At 32.5% G+C, this 22,839-nt stretch overlaps 1 protein-coding gene across 4 annotated transcripts in view; it reads right to left on the bottom strand.

Moving 5' to 3' along the window:
- Positions 1-22,839, bottom strand: part of CNBD1 (cyclic nucleotide binding domain containing 1) — a 456,861-nt gene that overhangs the window by 8,487 nt on the left and 425,535 nt on the right. For all 4 annotated transcript variants that reach the window (XR_013553368.2, XM_078441451.2, XM_078441452.2 and 1 more), the window contains one exon: positions 2,986-3,045. Coding sequence is in view for 3 of the 4 variants with exons in the window: in XM_078441451.2 (XP_078297577.2) it covers positions 2,986-3,045 (60 nt within the window). In the remaining variant the exon portion in view is untranslated. The remainder of the gene's footprint in view (positions 1-2,985; positions 3,046-22,839) is intronic.

Below are 22,839 nucleotides of genomic sequence, written 5' to 3'. Positions count from 1 at the left end.
GAAATTCAGTAGGACAGATTTTTATAGGGGCAAAATTCTTAAAAACCTACATGCAAATATTTACACACAGATTTGGATATCTTAGGGGAAATTGGAAAGTATTAAATATTTATTTTTGTCTATGGGATTAAAGAAATGATAAGATTTTATTTTGGAAAGGACCTGAGTTTAAAAGGAAAAATAGGGGCGCCTGGGTGGCGCAGTCGGTTAAGCGTCCGACTTCAGCCAGGTCACGATCTCGCGGTCCGTGAGTTCGAGCCCCGCGTCAGGCTCTGGGCTGATGGCTCGGAGCCTGGAGCCTGTTTCCGATTCTGTGTCTCCCTCTCTCTCTGCCCCTCCCCCGTTCATGCTCTGTCTCTCTCTGTCCCAAAAATAAATAAAATTTGTAAAAAAAAAAAAATAAAATAAAATAAAAGGAAAAATACTTGATTTTTAGTAAATTATAATATTTGGAGTATTGAAAATCCCGATGGGAGCTAAATCAGTGCTCACTGACTGACAGGAATATGAACAAAGTCATAAGAACTAGCTTATCAAGAACACAAAATTAGATTTCATTATTGCAGATGGCTATGAGAAGTAGTATTTTGATGTGGAAAATCACTCCACTCTTTGCTTCACTGTTCTTTTAAAAATTTTTTTTTAACGTTTATTTATTTTTGAGACAGAGAGAGACAGAGCATGAACGGGGGAGGGTCAGAGAGAGGGAGACACAGAATCCGAAACAGGCTCCAGGCTCTGAGCTGTCAGCACAGAGCCTGACGCGGGGCTCGAACTCACGGACTGCAAGATCATGACCTGAGTCGAAGTCGGCCGCTTAACCAACTGAGCCACCCAGGCGTCCCTTCACTGTTCTTTTAATAGAAGTAAGTATTTGGAAAGTTTTTCTGACACACTTGTTCTTACTTATTGGGTCAGTGTTCACACCCTACTGTACATGCCTACAACATAAAGGAGAAACACCTATCGGGTTTAAAGCCACATAGTAGTGCAGCACTTACCTATGGTATCCCAGATCCAAAGTCTAACATTGACCTGCTTGAAAACCTTTCCCCCTTTTTCTATTTATTTCTTATTTCCATAAAATAGGAAAAACAATAACTCTATGTAAAGAGGCCAAATGATACAACATTGAAGGTTTTTTTTTTTAATAAAATCACCTATTTAAAATTTCTGCCTGTCACTTTTACTTTCTATTTCTTATGTAGTATCTCATACCACATTAATCTATCATGTTAGCCAGAAAAATAAAGAGAGGTTGCTACTTTAAAGGTGACACATTGTCTTATTTCTTTATGTTGTGTCTTATTTTTTTTTAATGTAATTTATTGTCAAGTTGGTTTCCATACAACACCCAGTGCTCATCCCAGCAGGTGCCCTCCTCAATGCCCATCAACCACTTTCCCCTCTCCCGACCCTCCATCAACCCTGTTTGTTCTCAGTATTTAAGAGTCTCTTGTGGTTTGCCTCCTTCCCTCTCTGTAACTTTTTTTTTCTCCCCTTTCTTCCCCTCACCCTGGTCTTCTGTTAAGTTTCTCAGGATCCACATATGAGTGATAACATATGGTATCTGTCTTTCTCTGCCTGACTTATTTCACTTAGCCAAATACCCTCCAGTTCCATCCACATTGCTACAAAAGGCCATATTTCATTCTTTCTCATTGCCAAGTAGTATTCCATTGTATATATAAACCACAATTTCTTTATCCATTCATCAGTTGATGGACATTTAGGCTCTTTCCATAATTTGGTTATTGTTGAAAGTGTTGCTATAAACATTGGGGTACGTGTGCCCCTATGCATCTGCACTCCTGTATCCCTTGGGTAAATTCCTAGCAGTGCTATTGCTGGGTCATAGGGTAGATCTATTTTTAATTTTTTGAGGAACCTCCACACTGTTTTCCAGAGCAGCTGCACCTTATGTTGTGTTTTAAAAATTTCTTCATGTTGTGGCGCCCAGGTGGCTCAGTCAGTTAAGCGTCCTACTTCAGCTCAGGTCATGATCTCACAGTTGACGAGTTCGAGCCCCACGTCAGGCTCTGTGCTGACAGCTCAGAGCCTGGAGCCTGCTTCAGATTCTGTGTCTCCCTCTCTCTCTGCCCCTCCCCTGCGCAAGCTCTGTCTCTCTCTCTCTCTCTCTTAAAAATAAATAAATATTAAAAAAATTTTTTCTTCATGTTTTGGAGACTATGTGTCTCAGCTGTCCCACAATCTCCAGAGTTATCCCGTCCCTTTTTGTTTTTTGTTTCTAAATTTGCTGAAAGCACTACACAAATGGGATATTTAAAGGATTCCACCCATGGCTGGGTAAGTGATGGTGGAGATAGTGGTGATGAGGATGGTGATAACAATGATAACGATTCTGGCAGTCACATTTTTAAGTGCTAAAGATTGGATTAATTCCACAGCAATGTGAAAACAACCATATTCACTAATTTTCCTTTGGCATATATATCACAAAATAAAGACAGTTTTATCCTCACGTGCCAAATGCACGCTGTTGCTCTTACAGAAAAACCATAAAATTAAAAATAACTCATTGCTTCTGGAATTGAGCAAACCTGAGTTGTATTACTGAAAGTTATATTAACTATCTGTGTTATTTGAACAAGTTCCTTAATCTCTACAGTCCTTAAATTCCTCTTCCATAAAATAAGAAAAACAATAACTATATTTAAATAGGTTAACTGATGCAACAGCATATATAAACTGCTTAGCCCACAGTAGGTACTTCGTGCATATTCTTCCCTCTAAGTTTGGAAAAAAAATTAAATTACTACAAATTTACTTTAATGTTTCTTACAAGACAGTACTAAGCTCTAAAGAATTAAACAATATTTTTTCAGTAGAAATGTTTAAACATCATTATCATTTTCTTTAATATTCATACTCTCTGAACAAGTTTTCACTAATGTAATATAGGTTACCATAAGGAAAGAATTATCAGTTATCCTATGTATTTTGTTGCAGTATATATTACTATACCTTGAAATTTTTCCATTCCTTTTTTTGTTCCCTTTCCAAATATACATTTTTAACATCCTCCTACAAGAAAACAAGGTTAGATTGATTAAATGAGCTAATACTTTTCCAGTTATTTAGCATTCTGTACTGTGATTCAAACTACTAGATTTAAAATCAAAGCAAACCTTGAACATGTATAACTGTGAGAAGCTAGAAAATAATAGCAGAGGAATTGAACAGGTACATGATAAAAAGAGATGGGATAATGTATTTAAGCAAAGCATCAGATATGAAGACAGAGTCAGATTTTCAAGGACAAACAGGGTTTTGAAATAAAGTTCTTTTGGTAGCTTACAATGGATTATTATTGAACACATAAATAATTTAGTTATATTTATATAAAGTGACACACATACACAGTCTTTCCAGGTGTTCTTGTAACTTCGTAACACTTCCATTTTATAAAATAGAAAACAACTAAGAAACAGAGGGATGAAATTAGGACTGCTTGCATTTTTAAAATAAAGATTTGCTCAATATGATCTCTGTGGTGCTAAGTCACACTAAAATTATCATTCCTTTTCTTCTGTCTATATCATCGTTTTTGTTTTTATTGTTTTTAAATTCAAATTGTGAACACAATGAGTGAATATAGGTCTACACTTATGTTGAATAAATGTTTCTGTAAGGTGTATATAAAAATTAAAAACCAACAACTATCTTACAAATAGCCTCCCAGAAAGCTTCTAGTTATCAAATGCGAAAGGATTTACATTTTAGAAGGACATGATTCTTGCCTGTTATATTCTACATAGTTTAGAAGGACACAAACACTTGAATATAAGAACAGATTTCTTAAGCAGAACAAAAGAGTGCACCACTTAACATTTCAACTATTCATATCAAAACCTGTAATCGTACCGTATGGCCTATGCATAGTCAAAAAAATCCAAATGATAATGAATTTGGTTTCATACTTTATATCACATAATAAAAATATTAAAGACATAATATACAACAGCTTACTTCTGGCATATGACTTTTCACATAAAAGATAAGTTTCCAGTTGTTCTACATACTGGACAATAACATGTCACTGTTAATAAAATAATCAAATAAACAATGTAATAGAGAGTAAGTCACAAAGATTGTTCACTTTCATCAAACATATCAATTCAAACTACACTAAACTTAATTCAAACCTTGCTAATTCAGCAGGTACGCAAGTATCTTACCTTGTTCATTACTTTGGTTTTTATTTTTGTATTCAGAAAATAAATTTACAGTGATTACCAGGTAATAAATGCTATATAAAACAACTTTTGTTTTTGTTTGTTTTGCATTTGTCTTTTTATTTGTTTAATTCTGATAGTTTGGCAATCACTTTTGGAATCATGCTTGTAATGACTCCCAGTGTAAAGCAAACCTTAGGATTAATTGCAGTGACTATAGCTTTCCTGACATTATTATTCCTCATACAAGGATAATCTGCTGGATAACTTCACACTGTAGAATAACTAATGACCCCATTCTCTTTTTGGCAGTCCAAATGAGACATCTTTCAATGAAAACAAAAGACAGATGTTCAACATTAGCAGATGTCCAGGGTGTGACACACTAAACATATGCAGGGAATGGAAACCCTAGATTCTCTCATATGTGTAAGAAATGCTGACCAGTGTGTGTAAGATTTCCTAGTAGCATAATACAGTTTTGTAAGAGTAGAATTTTGTTCATATATTAATGATATCCTCCCACATTCCAATCTCTACATCCTGCCAAAACTATTTTTCTTTTGAAACAATATTAATGATCCACTAGATTTTTAAACTATAATTAGTTTTATCATTTTCATACTATTTTCTACATAAAAGAACAAAATAAAAGACTATAACATGCACAGATAATTTATCCGCACTATTCAAATAAATTCTTGATCCCTTTTGTCCAAAAGATTCCATGTGGCTTTCTCTATCATTCATTTCTAGCCTACTCAAATATCATATTGTCAGTGTCTTTGCAGTGAACCTGTCTCCTTCCCTGCGAATGTCCTCACCCTGTTCAGGCTCCAATACCAGTGCTTGGTAGCACTCTGTGTAGGTACGCTCCTTATGGTGCTAAGGTCCAAAACCTTGTGCAAATTTCTGGACCCTTCTGAGAGGACCTGTCCTCAGCCTCTTGTGCTCTCATGCCCTGCAGGGGGCAGTCCTGCCATGCAGGCAACCTTCTCAAACTGCTCAGGCTAGGACACTCCCTAGTGAATCCTTCCCCTTCATTCTTACTCTGAGCATGCTCTGACACTCTGCCTACTGCCCCTCTATATGGAAGCCCTCATCAGCTGCCTCAGGCTCCAATATCACATGCCACACAGCCCTACTAGGTGAATGCCACTTTGTCCTACATGGGCCTCATCCACACCCTGTTCTGGAGGCTGCCCTTCCTTGCTGGCACTGCCCACCCCCTGCCCCCGCCATGGCTTCAGGACTAAACTGTACAGGAAGGGAAGGAAATAGAAGGAGAAGATAAAGAGGAAGCACCCTGCATATATACTCTGTACACATATCCCCACATATATACTCATATGTATACATAATACCTATGTATATATATATTTGTGTGTATACATATGAATACATATTTTATGTACATTATTGAGAACAAGATAATAGTGAAAAAACAACTGACACTATTTACAACTGAGCTCTTTGTTTCAGATCTTATATTTTAGCACAAATCTAATTATTCTGTTGTGAGTACATGCAAATGATCTAAATATAACTGTTTAACTCAGAAAATTGAGGGGTTTGGGTTTTTTTTTTTTTTACATATTTGTGACGGTCTTAAGTTATTTAAATGGCTTGATTATTTAATTATTTCTTGAAATTTGTTTCTAGCCATGAAATAATTGTTTTATAAAACTAAAGTAAAACACATTTTCACAGATCCAAAGAAAAAGATATATCCTGAATCACTAGCAAAGTTGAGATGTACTTATAAGACAAGTAAATTAGTCGTTTCATGACCCAACGATAAAGAAAGCACATTTTATCTCTCAACATTTGAAAAAAGTGTATTTTCCATCTTCTGAGTCCTTTTACCATTTAGGAGGTCAACATATTAATCTACCCATTTTGGGTAAATCTTAATTATTTTTAACTTTCCCCTACATCTGGAATTAAATATAACATGTATATACACAATAATAATAAAAATAAGTAATGATAAATATATATATTTAGAAGTAATAAATATATATTTAGGATATATATTTTTATTTTTAAAATATATATTATAGTCTATATGATATAGTTTTATTATTAGAAGTTTTTAAAGGTAGAATCCCAAATTTTTGTTTTTATCAATTTCTTCAACTTTTTAAAAATCCTTCCTGAGATTTTAAAATCTCCTCTCTCTCTGTCTCTCTCTCTCTCTCTCTCTCTCTGTCTCTCTCTCTCTCTCTGTTTTTCACTTCCTACTTATCCCACAATTCCTTTCCCCTTCATCCTTTTTCTAGCTTATTCGTCAAGGAAATATATAAAAACTGATGTCACAGTATTTGACACAACTGCAATTGGATTTAAATTTCAAAACTAAAGAAATATTTTTGATGGTTTAGTATAACATGGAAATTACTATTAACCACCTAGCTTTGTACATATTAGCCACTAGTAAAATCATCAGGTGTGCTTACTACTGCCATCTGTTCACATGACCCTGTTCTTGGTAACCACAGAGCATGTTGCCTCACTGATACAATGAAATGAGCTTTTGTGATTATTCTATTATTGTTGTACCCCTATTGCCTATTGCAAATGTAATTTAGCCTGGAAAGTATCTAAGGTTGATAATCCACTACCTTCTTGTATTCATCTGCTACTTTTAATTTTCATTTGATTGGTTTCTGGGCTTTTGATTAATTACTTAATTAAATAAACTATGTGTATTTCCCATTCTATGTCAGAAGCCATAAAGTACATCGATGAATGAGATTTTTGGTTACTGTTCTTGAAGAATTCTCAGGTTATTGAAGATAAATACTTTTTTTTTTAGAAACCAGTGGAAAGTTACACTTTACCATAAAGTTGCTTTATGCTTTATCATAGTGTTTGATAAAAACTCCACCTTATCTTACTACTCCTACAAACGATAGGCTAACAGACACAACAAACTACACTGTTTATTTTTTGCTCCTGTGATGTTCCAATGTAGGGATGGGTGGTGGTATTGCTTTGCATAGGTATTCAAGGACCCAGGCTCTTTCTATCTGTGGCTTCTCAATTCCAAAGGCTCTAGAGTCCTCCTCTAAATCATCTTCATCCAGATTCAAACGAGGGAAAATGGAAAATCATGGACATGATGAGAGGGAGAATATGGAAACTACAAGGAAATCTGAAAAATGTAGTCTAGCTGTGTGTCCAGGAGGAAAGTGAAAAGATTTTGATGAGCAACCAGGTTTCTGTCACAACATTATTTTTAGGTCTTTGTCAACTGCAGGGATACTCTATGGTTGATCATTTCACAAAATGGAAACTTAAATCATGGAAAAATAAAAGAGAAATCCTAACCAATATTGAGATTTTTAAAGTGACAAATGTCTCCCTCTCTCTCTCTTTCTCTTTTCCTGGCAGTTGATATACTGTATAGATTTGTTTGGATTTTGTTATAAGGAGTTCTTTACATAAGAAAGTTTTGTATAGTATGCATTTTCTCTGATTCTTATTTAAATAACCCTTAAGGAACCATCCAATTATGGTGCCGTTAGAAATGGGAGACCTCTGAGATAAGCTACAGGTGAAGATATTGAAGATTCTACAGATAGGTAGCACATATTATCTAACTCATTTTACTCCTTTCTATTTAAAGTGTCCTAACCATCCATTTAAGCTCTCAAAACTATCACTAAGTATTCTCTGTTTTTTAAAAAAAAAATGCACCTTTGGTAAAAGAAAGAAAATACTTCATAACTATTGCATATACACTTTTTAAAATTCACAGTAATTGGTAAATTTTAATCACAGGAAGGTTAGATTCTTATAATCAAAACATAATATTTATGCTCCAAGAAAGCAGTAACATTATCTGACAGATTAAAAAAGCATAAATAATAATTAATCTATATTTTGTAACTTTAGAAAGTAATTTATTTAGAGTATTGTTAATGAATGAGGGATTACTTAAAGAAAGTAAAATCAAATCTGTTCAGCAAAAGCAAAACACCAAATAGTATTCTAAAGAACTAATCTAAAATGAAGCAAAAACATATGACCTTGGATTTGTATAAAACAACATTTAGGAAAAGATTATAGAATCTTTGAGATAGAAACTTACACATATTTACATTACCACCATAGTCCTGGAATTCCTCTATAATTTTCTTGATACAAGGCATCCCAATCTTATCTTCAACACTTCCAATGGGTGGAGACTTACTACTCTCAGGTGAGCAAGAGCCATTGCTGGGTACATAGGTCTTTATAAAATGCTGTCTTATACTGACTTAAAATAAAATTCCTTATGATTTCCAACCATTCATCTTTATTCTGTGATGAGATAATGAATACAATTATGTCTTCTACATAAGATACTTTTAATGATGATGGATTTAATCCAATCCATCAATCTTTTCTCTATTCTGAGCATCTTTCTTTATACCAGTTCTCTAATATTTCCAATTAAATTGTCAGCTTTCCTTTTAGAATGCCTTTGGATATTCCCAAACAGAAAAAAATGTGTGAGATGAGAATCAACACACCTGGCATTTGTTATGTCATTTTTAACATAAAAATATGCAGTAAAAATAACATACCCTGATAATGAATTCCTTGAACTTCATATTTCTCATGAAATACAATAAAAGTTATGTTTATATTATTACTTATATTTATTCTTTTGGAAAAATGGTGGTATTATTATCTCATGAAATTTGACAGGGTAATCTCAATATCTCAGGAAGAAAATATGTGTGGTTCTAGAATAAAATAGGTATTAGGAATTGAATTATTGATAGCATCTTATGTGCAGTAAAAACATTTTAAACTCATTTATGGAAATGTATCCTTTTGTAAGGTATGATGGTCAGAGTAATAGATAAAAATCTTTGAGTTGTCTTATTCAAAAATTTTGTTATTCTGAGAATTACACCTACTAAACATTTAATCATGGGGCAATGGATTTGGAAATATTCTTGTAACTTCTGAAAAAATTACTCTTTATTACGTACATAGTTGTATTTATTTTCAAGGCCTAGTACTAGATTCCACTATTGAGAAACAAACATATTTGGCTAATATTTCATTGGTATGAAGAAAAGTAAATTGATTTGCTTCATTCTATTAGAAACCACAAAACTGAAAAATGGAAGAAATGATTATCTATAAACTGGAAAAATAGAGAAAAATTTGTCAGTCTTTACCCTTTAATTTTATATGACTACTTACTTAAGAAATGTCAAGTGTACGTTTCCACTCAGAACTATGTCTAGAGGAAAGCTTTTTCAGGTACATAAATATTCCTGCTTAATTTATTCTTACCACCTAGTGTTTATGAACAATAACCTGGAGACAGTACATAATTTTTAGGTCAGATAAATATGTAGGATACATCCAATTTGGCATGGCTGGAAGAATACAAGCGTTGACCATTTCTGCACACTCAAATTCCAGTGAAGTGAAAGAAAAATACTAAGATAAAGTCAAATGCATAGCAATGTTGAGAAGGAGAACCAAAATACCAGTAAGATACTGTATAGGATAGAAAGATCATGGAATCTGAAAAAAAAAGATATTAATAATTTCTTATGCATAAATGTTAGATATATTAAAAAAATAAGAAACAGGGGCACCTGGGTAGCTCAGTCAGTTGAGCTCCTGACTTTGGCTGAGGTGGTGATCTCCAGGTTCATGAGTTCAAGCCCCCATCTGGCTTGCTACTATCAGCATGGAGTCTGCTTGGGATACTCTGTCCCCTCTTTTTTCTGCCCCTCCCTGCTGACACACTCTCTCTCAAAAATAAAATAAACATAAAAAAAATCCAAGAAACAAGAAACTTTTCCTACAGAAGGAACATTTGATTGGGAGACCAGCCAGATAATGCATATATCAAGTGGGTCTTGAAATGTTTCTTCACTTTCAGAGTGACTGACTTCTGTGTAAGTTCTTAGAATAAAGTTAAGTAATTCCATGATTAGAACGGTAAATGGTGAGTTTCATTTGGGGAGGCCAGTGTAGGTTTTAGGTCAGAGAGAAAAGTTAGCATTATCAGAGCTGCACGCCATCCTGCTGCTATCAGCCCCCACATGTAATGACGCCTGCCCTGAAGGAAACAAGAGCCAGGCTGCACATCAACGGTAAACTCAGTGATCTCGCCCTGCTGCCTGCTTTTTCCACTGCTTTGGTCCAGCAAAGCTAAGGCTTCTTTAAATCTACATTTCTTGGTTTTGTACACAGTTCACACCTGGATTAAAAATAAACACTCCAACTACCCAGTGTGGAGTCTTATCTACAAATACAGACATAAATTCAAAGACCATAAAATATATGGGCCATAATAGATATATTTAATGTGATATCACATTTCTGGAAATTAAAAACATAACTATATATATATATATGTGTGTGTGTGTGTGTGTGTGTATATATATACTATATATATATATATATATATATATATATATATAGTGTATATATATATATACACACTATATATATGTGTGTGTGTGTGTGTGTGTGTGTGTGTGTATATATTTCCTGCATCAGATGAAGAGTAAAATAGATACAATTAATGATTCACTCTGGTAAGCTACAAGATCGAATGGAGGTTTTATCTTAATACATTAAAAAGTACAAAGGAATCAAAATGGAAACACTGAATAAAGTTAGATAAATGAAGAACAAATCTAGAGTATTTAGGATTTACCTCACATGTCCCAGAAGGGATAAGTGAAATTAGAGCCTTTACCATATGAGCACTTTAGTGTTCCCACATCACAGCTACTTTTCTGAACTCATCTCCTTCCACTTCATTCTTGCTTATTCCACTCTAGCCACTGCAGCCTTGTTTCTATTCCTTGGACTTGTTTACCATGTTCTCAACTCAAACAAGAAATGGGCCTTTCAATATGTCTGTTCCCACTATCTGGGACACACTTCCATAAAATAAATATTTGACTCATTCCTTCAGGTCTCTGCTCAAATATCAGTATATCCATAAGTCCTTCCCTGTCTCTCCTTTATAAAATTATTGATAACTAAATAAAGGCAGTATTTCAGAAACTACTAACATTTGTGCATTAATTTTCCAGAAGTAATAAAAAGAACATTAGGCGAAATGGAAGGTAAAACAACATATTAATATATTTTATTCAGGTCATATCTGTTTGTATTTCCAAATTCATTTTGAATTGGAAAACAGAAGCACATACCTGGATCATTGAGTCATATGTTTATTGTGATTTTAAAATGTGGATTTCTTGTAGAAATATTTTATTGTGTTAAGAGGAGGAAATATTAGGGACACACCTTAGTTTTTATGTCATTTATCTTCTTTATATTTCATCCTTGAAACATGAGTCAAGATTTTGGAAAAAGTAACTGGTATCTCTAGTCAAGAGTACTAAAAACAACGTGTAAGGAAGACATTTTAAACCCCCAAATTATTTCAAATCCAATTCTTTCATAATAAAATACTCTCTATGGAAATGGACTAATCAGTTGTTGAGCCATATTGTTGGATATGCTATTTATTTTCTTTCTTTGCTAAAATAAATATATACATGCATCATATTATAAAGGTTTTGAAAGTACAAAAGTATCTGAAATAAAAATAAAAATTCTTATCTTCTTATTTCCTCCATTTACACTTCCTACCTAACAGATAACCACTGACAGACATTAACAATGACAAGTTCCAGGAACATGCAAGTTGGAATTTTGATAGCAAGAGCATAGGTTTACAAAGATGTTCTGTTATATAAATTACCCATGGAGGCACCAAAAGAATTTTGAGAAAGGATATTGTGATCTTCTATTTCAAGACAGAAAATCAAGCCAATTCAATGCTAATTCTTGCGAGAACATGTATTATCAGAATATAGGCCTTCTTGTTTTTTGCAATAAAGAACTGAAACATAAATGCATTACTTAAAGTAGGGCACTCAGTTCACTTGCAAGAATTTTCTGATTTATACTTTGATGATTCTAAATAAAACATCAATTAACTTTTTAGATACAAAAATGAAATTTTAACATTTACAGCAATCAGTCTCTATTTACAAAATATAACAGTTGGACAAGGTGGACTCTTATGTTCATTTCATGCTAACACTGTAACAGAGGTTAAAGGTAGAAACAGGAAGACACTGCTTCTGCACTTAAGCAGCCTATATTTTAGTATAAGAGAGAGGTAATTTTAAATGATTGAGAAATGAAATGAAATGATGTGTAAGGTCCAGATGCAATATAAAACGAGGAAGGGAGGCATGAACATTCCTAGAAGGTGTGCAGTTTTGGGAAAGGCTTCAGAGAGGAAGTTTCCCATGGACAGGATTTGAAAGGTGAATTTACCAGGTTTGTAAGAGAAGAATACAACAGGCAAAGGCACAGAGGTTTGAAATAAGATGGTGCATTTAGGAAATTTAAAGCAATTTGACATTGGTAGGCATAAAGTAAAGAAGAGTAAATGCAGAAGAGGACCCTAGAGAAGTCAGCAGGGGCTGAATCATGGATGGGCTTGTATTAGCCAAGTCACTTGGACTCAATCTAAAAGCCATGAATATGAATGAATGGGTTTTAGAATTAGAAGTTTAGAGGTTGTATTATCCAAATGTATCCAAGACTTTCCAAAATCATCTATTATCACTGAATGAATATGATCTGTTAGCAGTAGTACACAAAATTCCTGAGCATTGATGTTCATCTGTCATTGCTGGAAAGGTTCTCAGAGCAAAGTTCATAAAGGAGCCTGGATTATGTATCATCGAATAAGGAAATTCTGAGCTTGGAGGGAAGGTCAGTCTTCTTAAAACATATAGAAAATCATCAGCAAAATGTGATTTGGACTGGATTCCCTAATACATTTCACTTGTTTTAAGTGGAAATATTAACTGCGTATTTTTGCTTTCAATCAATCACTTAAAAATATTGATTTATCTACCTTAAAGAGTTGAGTGCTGTTGTGGGAGATCTGAAATAAAAAGTATTTCTCTTAGTTTAAAAATGTACAAGCTGGTTGGGGATGCAGGGCATAAGCGTTTTAAATATTGAAAAATGCAAGAGATAAATAAATGAAGGCATCATAAGGTAAGTATCAGCTTTATTGCTAACTGAATTTCTTTATTGCTAAAGAAATAAGGACCATTCACTTGTGAAGTTCTTGTTATCTTCACTTCTAAGATTTGCTGTCAATTTTATCAAATGGATCTGTTATAGATAAATTGAGTCATTAGTCAATTACCAACACTATGTCTGTAATTACAATATTGGATCTAGGATGCTAGATCACCATTGAGCACTTGAATGGAATGCCACAAGATGATGAGCAGGGGAGTATATGTTCCATAAAAATGGATAAAATTGAATACCTTAGTTCAAGTAGTAGAAGTCACTGCAAATATGAGATGACATGGAATAAAATGTCATAGGTAAAGTGATAATTTGTCCATGAGTCAAACCCCTTTCATCAGAGAATCAAAATTGCAGTTTAACATTCAGTGAATTTCCAAGGCAGTCCCAGACCTCTGCTAGCTTTTAAAATGAGTGAAAACAGAATAATATTCCCCTTATATAATTTGAATGTGTGATGGAGTGTCTTGAATGCATCATGCCCTAAGGTACCATTTGTTACCAAAGGTCTGTCAAAGACCACTAAATTTCAAATTCAATAAATTCAGGACTAAGTTGAAAAACCAGTGAGGCCTAAATTATGAAGACTATTTTGTCAAAAACTAATGATAGATGAGATATTGAATGTCTTGGTAGTCAATAGTTATCAGGGCAATGATGGGATATTGGCATACACACTATTTCACACTTAATTAAATTGATGTGAATGTTTTCTTTTTACTGACTTTATTTTAAATGGTGTAGGAATTAAGCTCCAGATTTATTTTGGTTATTTACAAAATTTCGATGAATGGTATTTCATAGGCAAAAGAATTTCAAAGATGACAGTACAGATTTTAAAGCTATCCTGAAACCATTAAATAAAATTTGATAAAAACACACGTTTATACATACTTGACTGTACTCTCATATAAGCAGTAAAGAAAGAAGCTAAAAGGAAATCAAATTTGTCAATTGTACATTGGTTAACATTTTAAAAATAATTCATAAAGATATATATCCAATATCTAGATTAAATAAAACATAATTGTGTCATATTTAAATGAAAATGTAGATCAATAAAGTTTTGCCTATAATTTCTAGAGTATAAAATATTAATATGAAAGATGACATTTCTAGAATGGATTACTCAAGATACAGTACATACAATGGTTAAGAGCATGGGCACTAGAGACAGATAGCCTCGGTTCAATTTTCAGTCATGGGCCTTATTAACCCAATGTCTTGGGAAATTAATCCAACTTCCTTGTACCTCAATTTCCTTATCTCAAAACAGATAATAATAGCAGCTACCTCATAGAAGTGATGTAAGGATTTAGGTTATTAAATGTAAAGCATATAGTAAATGCTCTGTGTCAACTATTATTACTACTCAACCATAGCAATTTAAAATCAAAGAGAATTGAAAATCAAAAAGATAGCTCTAGTATCTTTTGGAAAAGAAAGCTCAGCTCAGTGTTATTTGTTTCCTTCTTAAAATAAATGAAACAGTATCTTTGCATGAGTATTTTGATATTATTAATTCCTATCATTAAAGATGAGGCACATGTATGATTTATCTCTTTAGGAGAAAGTTAATGCTTGTGATAACCACAGATTATCTAGTTTTATCATTCTTAGGCATATAGGGAAATTAATTGTAATAACTCACTCTGTATTTGACTATTTTTATAATGTCTGATTATAATAACAAAACAGGGCTTGAAATGATAATTACATGAATTAGCAAAATCTAATTTGCTTTATATCAATGGTAAGAACTGTAACAGAATTATATGTTAAACACATCATGTTGGTTCCTTTGTTAATGTTAAATTTCATTTTTCAGATTGGTGTACATTATTACCCACAAATATCACATGGGCTCTAGTATGTATTTGTCCATGTTGAAATGTTAAGCATTGTGTTTAACCTTGAAGTGTAAAAGTGTAACCCTTTTGGAAAACATTACATATCTAATCTACATCTATATCATCTATCTATATCTATCTATAGCTATATCTATAATCTATATCTATATCATCTATATCTATATCTATGTATCTATGTCTATAAAATATAATGTCTTTCTTTTCTCTTGTTTTCTTTTTTTCTCTTTATTTTTTTAACACCTTATTTCCCAGTATATATATAATTATCTAAGCTCAGTTCCTCCTTCCACTAACTTTTAGCATCATCAGAAATGGATAACCCCTCTGTTCGCTGCATATGAAAATAAATCAGAGGAAAAACTCCCAACATGTTTTGTACGTATTTAGATGGGTATTGCTGTTGTTCTGCATTCTATTGTTATTATTTATAGCTTTGTTATGTCTTCTCACAAATAATATATCATATCTTTCTAAAAGCCATGATTAAAAAGATGGACTGAGGATCTCCTTTCTCCTACTTTTTACAGAGATGTTGAGTGGTTTCTAACTTAGTGTAAAATTGTTCTGATTATTTTGTGATTGGTGTTAGTATGAATAATAAAAATAATGGTTGAGAATCTACATTAGAAAGTAGGGGATTTGGTAATATACTTGTGCTTTTGGCTGCAAAATATAAACAGGCTGTTGTACTTTATGAAAACAGCAAATTTTGCACTGCCTCTGTACACATTGGCAAGGCTACATTGAGATAGTCCAGATGTGGCAGATGCATGAATTGCACTGAACTGATCTTTATCCTGGAGGAAATCCCAGAATATTCTGGCCAGAGAAAGGTGAAAGAAAGCACTTAGACTTACATCATGTATAACTTTAGGTCCGGAAGCAATAATGAATAGCTTGCTTTGTTTATTTGTATTTGAGATTTTTAAGACAACGCCCATTGTGAAATGCCACAGGGCATATGTATCATGAAAAATAAAATGCAAAAAAGCTGAAAGTCATTTTTAATTAACATATCAATTATGAAAAGCTTAACTGAACAGATGTCCCTTGCTTTGTGCCCAGAAGTTCAATGAACTGGATTCTGTCAGGTCAATAGAAAAAAAAAGTTCAACAGACTACAAGTCTTAGGACTCTTAATAGGAGCACTCTTGTTGATTTTACTCTCTGTGACTGTATGTAGGTATAGATATCCCTCCAAAAATATCAAAGACCAATGTCATATGGAGGTTCATCAATTATATTTGAATTTCATCACTGAGAAATTACATTTTTATTACATCATTCAATATACATGTATGGAAGTCACTGAAATAAGAATACCTGGGATATATAACCAACACTGAACCCTTCCTAGACTTATATCCTCAATCTATTTTCTACATGAGGAATTTTTATGAAATATAACTGCCTACCTTCCTACATAAAAATCTCAGTGGAACGCTAGTGATGCTAGGAGAAGATCTGGCTATATAAAAATTAAGTCACTTACAAAATATGACACCAAATAACTTCTCAGACCCCTCTGCTATAAATATCCATCATATTCTCTCTTTTGAACCTTGTGTTTTCCTTACTAACTTAATGATTTATGTGGTGCTCAAAGTAAGGATCATCTTACCACTTCCTACTATCTACATCTGGAAAATTCTGTTGATTCTTTAAAGCTGAGATAAAATGTTTCATGTAGAATCATTCCATCTATGCTTCATAATTTCTACCTGCAAAATTAACTATTCCTTTTCCTTGTCTCATTATTTTGATAAGCATACATTCTAATTCTACTATGATGGCTTGAAGAAGTCACAGATTGGTTGGATTAATGATATGCAAATCTGTGAATATGCTGCTCAATTTATTGATGCACTCAATGAAGCAGGCTCTTTCTAATTTTTTGCTACAACACCTGTTTGTGTGCACCATGACAGTGAAAATGGCCGTTTCTTTTCTCACAGCCTGTGTTCCGAGCTAGAACAATGAGAAAGGTCAAAAACATATTGCTAGTGAGTTATGTCTATTTCTTTAGGTGTGAAGCCATCTGCAGAAAATCCCTCTAAATGCTTAACTGGGTGACATGAACACTCTAGCTGCAACAGAGTTTGAGAAGATAAACATTTTTAAGTTTCAGAATCTAGAGTAGAGAACACTGAAAACATCAGTATGCAAGTGACTCCATAATATCTCTCCAACTGTCATAAAACCAACCAATTTTGCTATTATAGGTATTAATATAATTCAGTTACATTCAACTCTGTGTGTAACTCTGAGTCCCTTAAAAGAAAGGACTAGAACTTTAATAATCTTATTCTTCATGCCAGGAACCATTTTTAGACTATATCTGTAGAACAGATAGCTCCAGGAAGAAGATACTTTTCATAGAACCCCAGGCTTTGAAATAAGACACCAGAGGTCTATAGACCAATTATATTTAAATCAAAGTAGTCTTCCCATAATCTTCTGCTAACTAGAAAAAAAAATCTCTCTGGAAGAAAATAACATCATTATGAACCTCTATAATTTTGTCAAGCTGTTTTTCAAAGAGGTTTTATCATAATTCATTCCTACCAACTATGTATGAAAGTTCGAATAGTTTTATATCCTATCTAATTCTTAGTATTGTCAATCTTTTTAATTCATTACACATGGAGTGATATTTTATTAGAGTTATATATTATTTTGAAGTCTAATTAGGTTGAGCATTTTTTCATGTGCTTTTTGACTATTTGTGTCATGTTTTGTGGAGTGCGTGTCTACAATTTGACAATGTTTTAATACTTTGTCTTCGTTTTTTCCTTTGTAAGAGGTGTTTTTATATTCTGTATCCTTTGTCACATATATATTTTACAAATATGTTCTCCTAGTATGGGTTGTACTGTTTTATTTTATTAATCATGCCTTTTTAATAGTATTTTTATTAAGATATAATATGCATACCATAAAATTTATACTTTGAAAATGTACAGTTTAGTGTTTTTTCTTATAATCAGAGTTTTACAACCACCACAATTATCTAATTTTAGAAGCATAGAAATTTTTAACTTTATGGTTCATTTTATCACTTTATTTTCTTTATATGACTCATGTTTTCTGTCTCTAACAAATCTTTGTCTAGTCCAAATTGCAAATATTTTTTCCTCGTATTTGTACTTTTGACATTTGTTAGTTAAATTATCTCCAGGATGTGGGGTAAGGAATGAGGTTTATATTTTTTCATATGTATATTCAATATTTGTAGCACAATGTATTGAAAAGTTTACTCTTTCTTCATTAAAATATCTTGTCAACTTTATCGACCATATATACATGGGTCTACTCCTATATTGTATGTTCTGTTTTGTTGATTCAGAATATAATTATCATCTGCTCAGTATAGCTGAATAGTATGTCTTGATATCTGGTTAATCTGTTCCAAAATTATGCACATCTATTTTAACTATTTTCACATATTTCTAAATGTTTTGACTGTTCTGTGTACTTTGCATTTTACATATAAATTTTATAATCAAATTTTCAATTTCTAGAGAACAGCATTCTGGAATTTGTATTATAACTGTATTTAAGTATAGATCAAATTGGGAATGACTATCATGTCAGCAATTTTGAGTCTTTCAATCCATGAACATGGTATACCTCTACATTTGCTTGTCTTCTTTGGTTATTTCAAACAATTATTTTTAGTTTTCAGTGTACCTAAATATTTAATGGTTTCAATGGTATTTTATTTGGTTTACTTTTTGCCATTTTTTGAGGTATAATTGAAAAACCATAAATGTGTACAGTTTGCAAAATGATGACTTGATATGCATACACATTGTGAAATCACTGCTGCAATTAAGTTCATTAAGGTAATTAACACATCAATCATCTTACATAGTTCTGTTTTTATTTTTATTTTTTTGGAGAACAGATACCAAAAGTTTAAATAAGAAAGTACTGTACCCAACTTATTATTATAACAAAATAATACCAACTTTGTTTTATTATAGTAGGACAATATTGACTGAATAATGACATCATATTATAAAAGAATAAAGACAAATTTTAATATCCTCATAACCTCTCAATGGATGTAGAACAAACATTTGTTAAAATTAAATACTAGTTGTTATTAAATACCCTTAGCAAACCAGAACTGCAGATTACCTTGATCTGACAGGGTAATACACATGTAAACGTGTAGTAGTAAACATGATAAAACACTGAAGCTATTCTATATAGTGTAATGTGTCAAGAAAATAAATTTTAAAATATAAGGAGGTTAAAGAAGGTTAAAAAAAATCTGTCATTATCCGCAGATGGCAGGATTATGTTCAAAACATTATATATATTTTTTCAACAAAATTATATATATTATATTTTATATTATATTATATTATTATATATGTGTGTGAGCATGTGTTTTGTTTTAATCCTATTGAGAAAAATGCTGTTTTTGTGTAAGCAGGCAATAGGCCAGGTTAGGTTCAGGCTGTAAATTGCAACACACCTTTTGTGGGCTGCGGCACTGTCAGTTAAGTTTTTAAGGACGTTGAAGTGCTTTTCAGATTTGTCCCCAGTATGTGCCACTCATGGCCAGCGTGGGTGGTGGTCTATCTGCTGGCTTAGTTCAGTCTTTTTAAATGCTAATTAGGAATACATCTGCATATATGCAGCTCAGGTGTAAACTCAGGATTTTTTTTTTTTAACAAATTTACAGACTCACTTTCATGAACTCCTTCATCTTATTATTGTTTCTAGTACTTTCCAGTTCCTTGTGGTCCCCTTTCCACTTCCCTGGCCAGAAGGCTGGGAAACTAGTTACTCCATTCTGCCTTGAACTTCTGAGGCTGTACTCACAGGGCTAGCCCGACTTGAAAATAATCAAGGGTAAAATAAATTACAAGCTCACTGTTGGTTTGGTGTTATTTTTAATTCTTGTTTTCTTCTCCAATGTAACTGTACTATTTAGTTTCTAAAATGTTCACTTGTGAACCTTGCAGTAGTTACATGGTTATTGTTATCTATACCTAAGAATTGTCCACTTTTACTATATGCATATTATACCTCGTTAAAAAAAGCTATGAGGAAATGAGAATAACAAAGTGAAACAAATAATGGTCATATCACATTGTATTTTAATTTTTATGTGCACCTTTTAGAGTTACTATAATTGCTACTTGGTTAACTTGCATTATTGCTCTATCTCCCTTGTGAGGTCAACTTGGCAAATTCTCTACCATCCTTTCTCTTAAACTCTTTCTCTCTTTCCTTATTTAACTCTCTATCTCTCATATGCATATCCTTAGAGTCATTATGCAATTTAATCCTGAATCATGTGAGCTTAAATACAAATCTAAAAATAGCTAAATAATCGTCACAAATTTGAAACAAAATCTGAATAAATGAAAGACTTCAGATTTTATTAATCTTAGAAATTAAGAAATTAAGAAAAATATTAATCTTCCAAGGTAAAGAAGAAAATGCACAGGAGTAAGAAATTCTATTCTTAAGTTGTAAATCATAATTTTAATTTTCCTTAGAATTAATAAAGCCTTTGGTCCTGAACATAAATCCATGGCCATCAGATCATCATATATCAGAAATGATAATCATTGAATTAGGTCAGTGCAGTTAACAATAGCATGTGTCATATATTAAGTTGTCAATTTATGTCTATGGGATGAAAAAACAAATAGATCATATGGTGACTCTCATTTCCTATTACATAGAGTTAAGACAATCATGGTAGACATTTGGGGGTCATTAGCTCCCTGGAGTTGTCAACACATGTTAAGTACTACAACTGTAGTAAATTTTCCTGTTATTTGGTTAAATACTGATTGAATGATCTGCACATGATTTACTTAAGGGTGCAATAGGAATGGCCTGACAATATTAATTATACATCAAATAACAGGCATAAATTGACCAATTTGCATTCACTACCTGTATGGCAATAATATATTGCACCCTACACATGAGAAATGGCAACAACAAAAGTTTAATTGTAGATGCAAAAGCATGACTCTCTTGTTTCAAAATTAAAACTCCCATTAAAATATAGAGAACGTCAAATAATCTTTACTATTTTTAAATTATTTATGCAAGAAAAAATAGTTGTTCCATTAAGGGAAATGTTTTAAGAAAACTTGAAAAACTTTTTCAAAAGCAGAAGTAATTATCAAATTCTAGAAATTTCCTTTATATTAATTTTTCTTCTGGAAAACTATGATTACAAACAGAAGGATTTCACACAATGATTATGCATGAAAGTAAGCACATTAAATCAAGAGTAATTTTAAGAGACCATAACATTTGTTCTAATTAGAAACAGAGCAATTTTCATATTGCAACATAACATTTGCATTTTGCTTCTGAAACTTTATTTCCAAAATTGATTTGGTAGGAATATAAAATAAGGTAGTCACACTAGATCTTTAAAAATTACTGTGTTTATAGTCATTATTTATATTTATGTTACAGAACATTTTAGTCTAAACTAAAATTTAAAAATCATGTATCATATAGTATGGATGACCCACAGCAATCATAATGTTTAGGACTGGAAATGTAATAGAATAAATTGACCATTTCAAATGTCTAATTAAATTACATGCTACCCTATTGCATCTATTCAGAAGGTATCTAAAGGGATAGATTGTGTTTTATTCATTTAATTAAAAATATTTTCTGAACTATATTAATACTATAATTATTTCCTCTGTCCATTCTGTTTTATTAGACATTAATTCATTAAGCAAATGAATAAAATAAAACTCTCCCTAAGATTCTCTGGTAACAAAGGTGGTCATCTTTATATATTGCTTTACAGTCTTATTTGAACCATGAATAAAATAATATGCTAGTAATCAAAAGAATGTCATGCAAAATTAAACCATTCTGATTATATTGATTAAAGGTAAAATGATTTAATTTGGGTGCTTGACACTAGGTTATAATGATTACTATGAACTCAGTTTATTTTCTTTTCTTGTTAAAAGATGTACCTTAAAAAGTTTTCTTATGAAAATGTATGCAAAACTACAAAATAAAATAAATCAAGACTGACTGGGAAAATTGGGACAGAGGCAAAATGAGGATAGGAAAAGGAGATGATGTCAGAAGTAAGATGAGTACACTGAAAGCATACCAAATGTTCCTGTACATCTGCTAGAGACAGGACACAAATTTAGCCCAAAGCTTTCTAGTAGTCAACACAAAGAAGGATCAATGATTCATTTAATGGGTCACAGTATCCTTGAAATAAAAACAAAACACTTATTCAGGAAAAGACCTATTACTGGCACTATAACCAAAAAAACATTTCCAATGTGTCTTAATAAAAAGAATATTGGAAATTACATCCATGCCTACATTTTTACAATATAGTATAGTCAGAAGTGCTCTGACATTTCTAGTGATAACATCCTCAAATTAGACCATGCTATGACATAGGACACAAGCAATCTAATTGCCAAAGCAATCTAATTTGGATGGACACAATCATCAGATGATATCCCTTAACCCTGCAATCTAAAGCAGTCAGCTTAATATTCTCATTTTGCCCTAGGAGCTGTCCTGTGTGCACACTTGAGTGCTCATGTATACAAATGGGAACATGCGTAGGAGATCCAACACCACTTTCAACACATAAAGTTTAATAATTTATTATTTTTGGCTCCATTTTT

This window comes from Panthera onca, chromosome F2 (genome assembly GCF_046562875.1).
Source record: "Panthera onca isolate mPanOnc1 chromosome F2, mPanOnc1 haplotype 2, whole genome shotgun sequence".
In the NCBI taxonomy this organism is placed as follows: domain Eukaryota; kingdom Metazoa; phylum Chordata; class Mammalia; order Carnivora; family Felidae; genus Panthera; species Panthera onca.
Note: the sequence above shows the minus strand (reverse complement) of the source record. Positions and strands in the feature narration are given on the sequence as shown.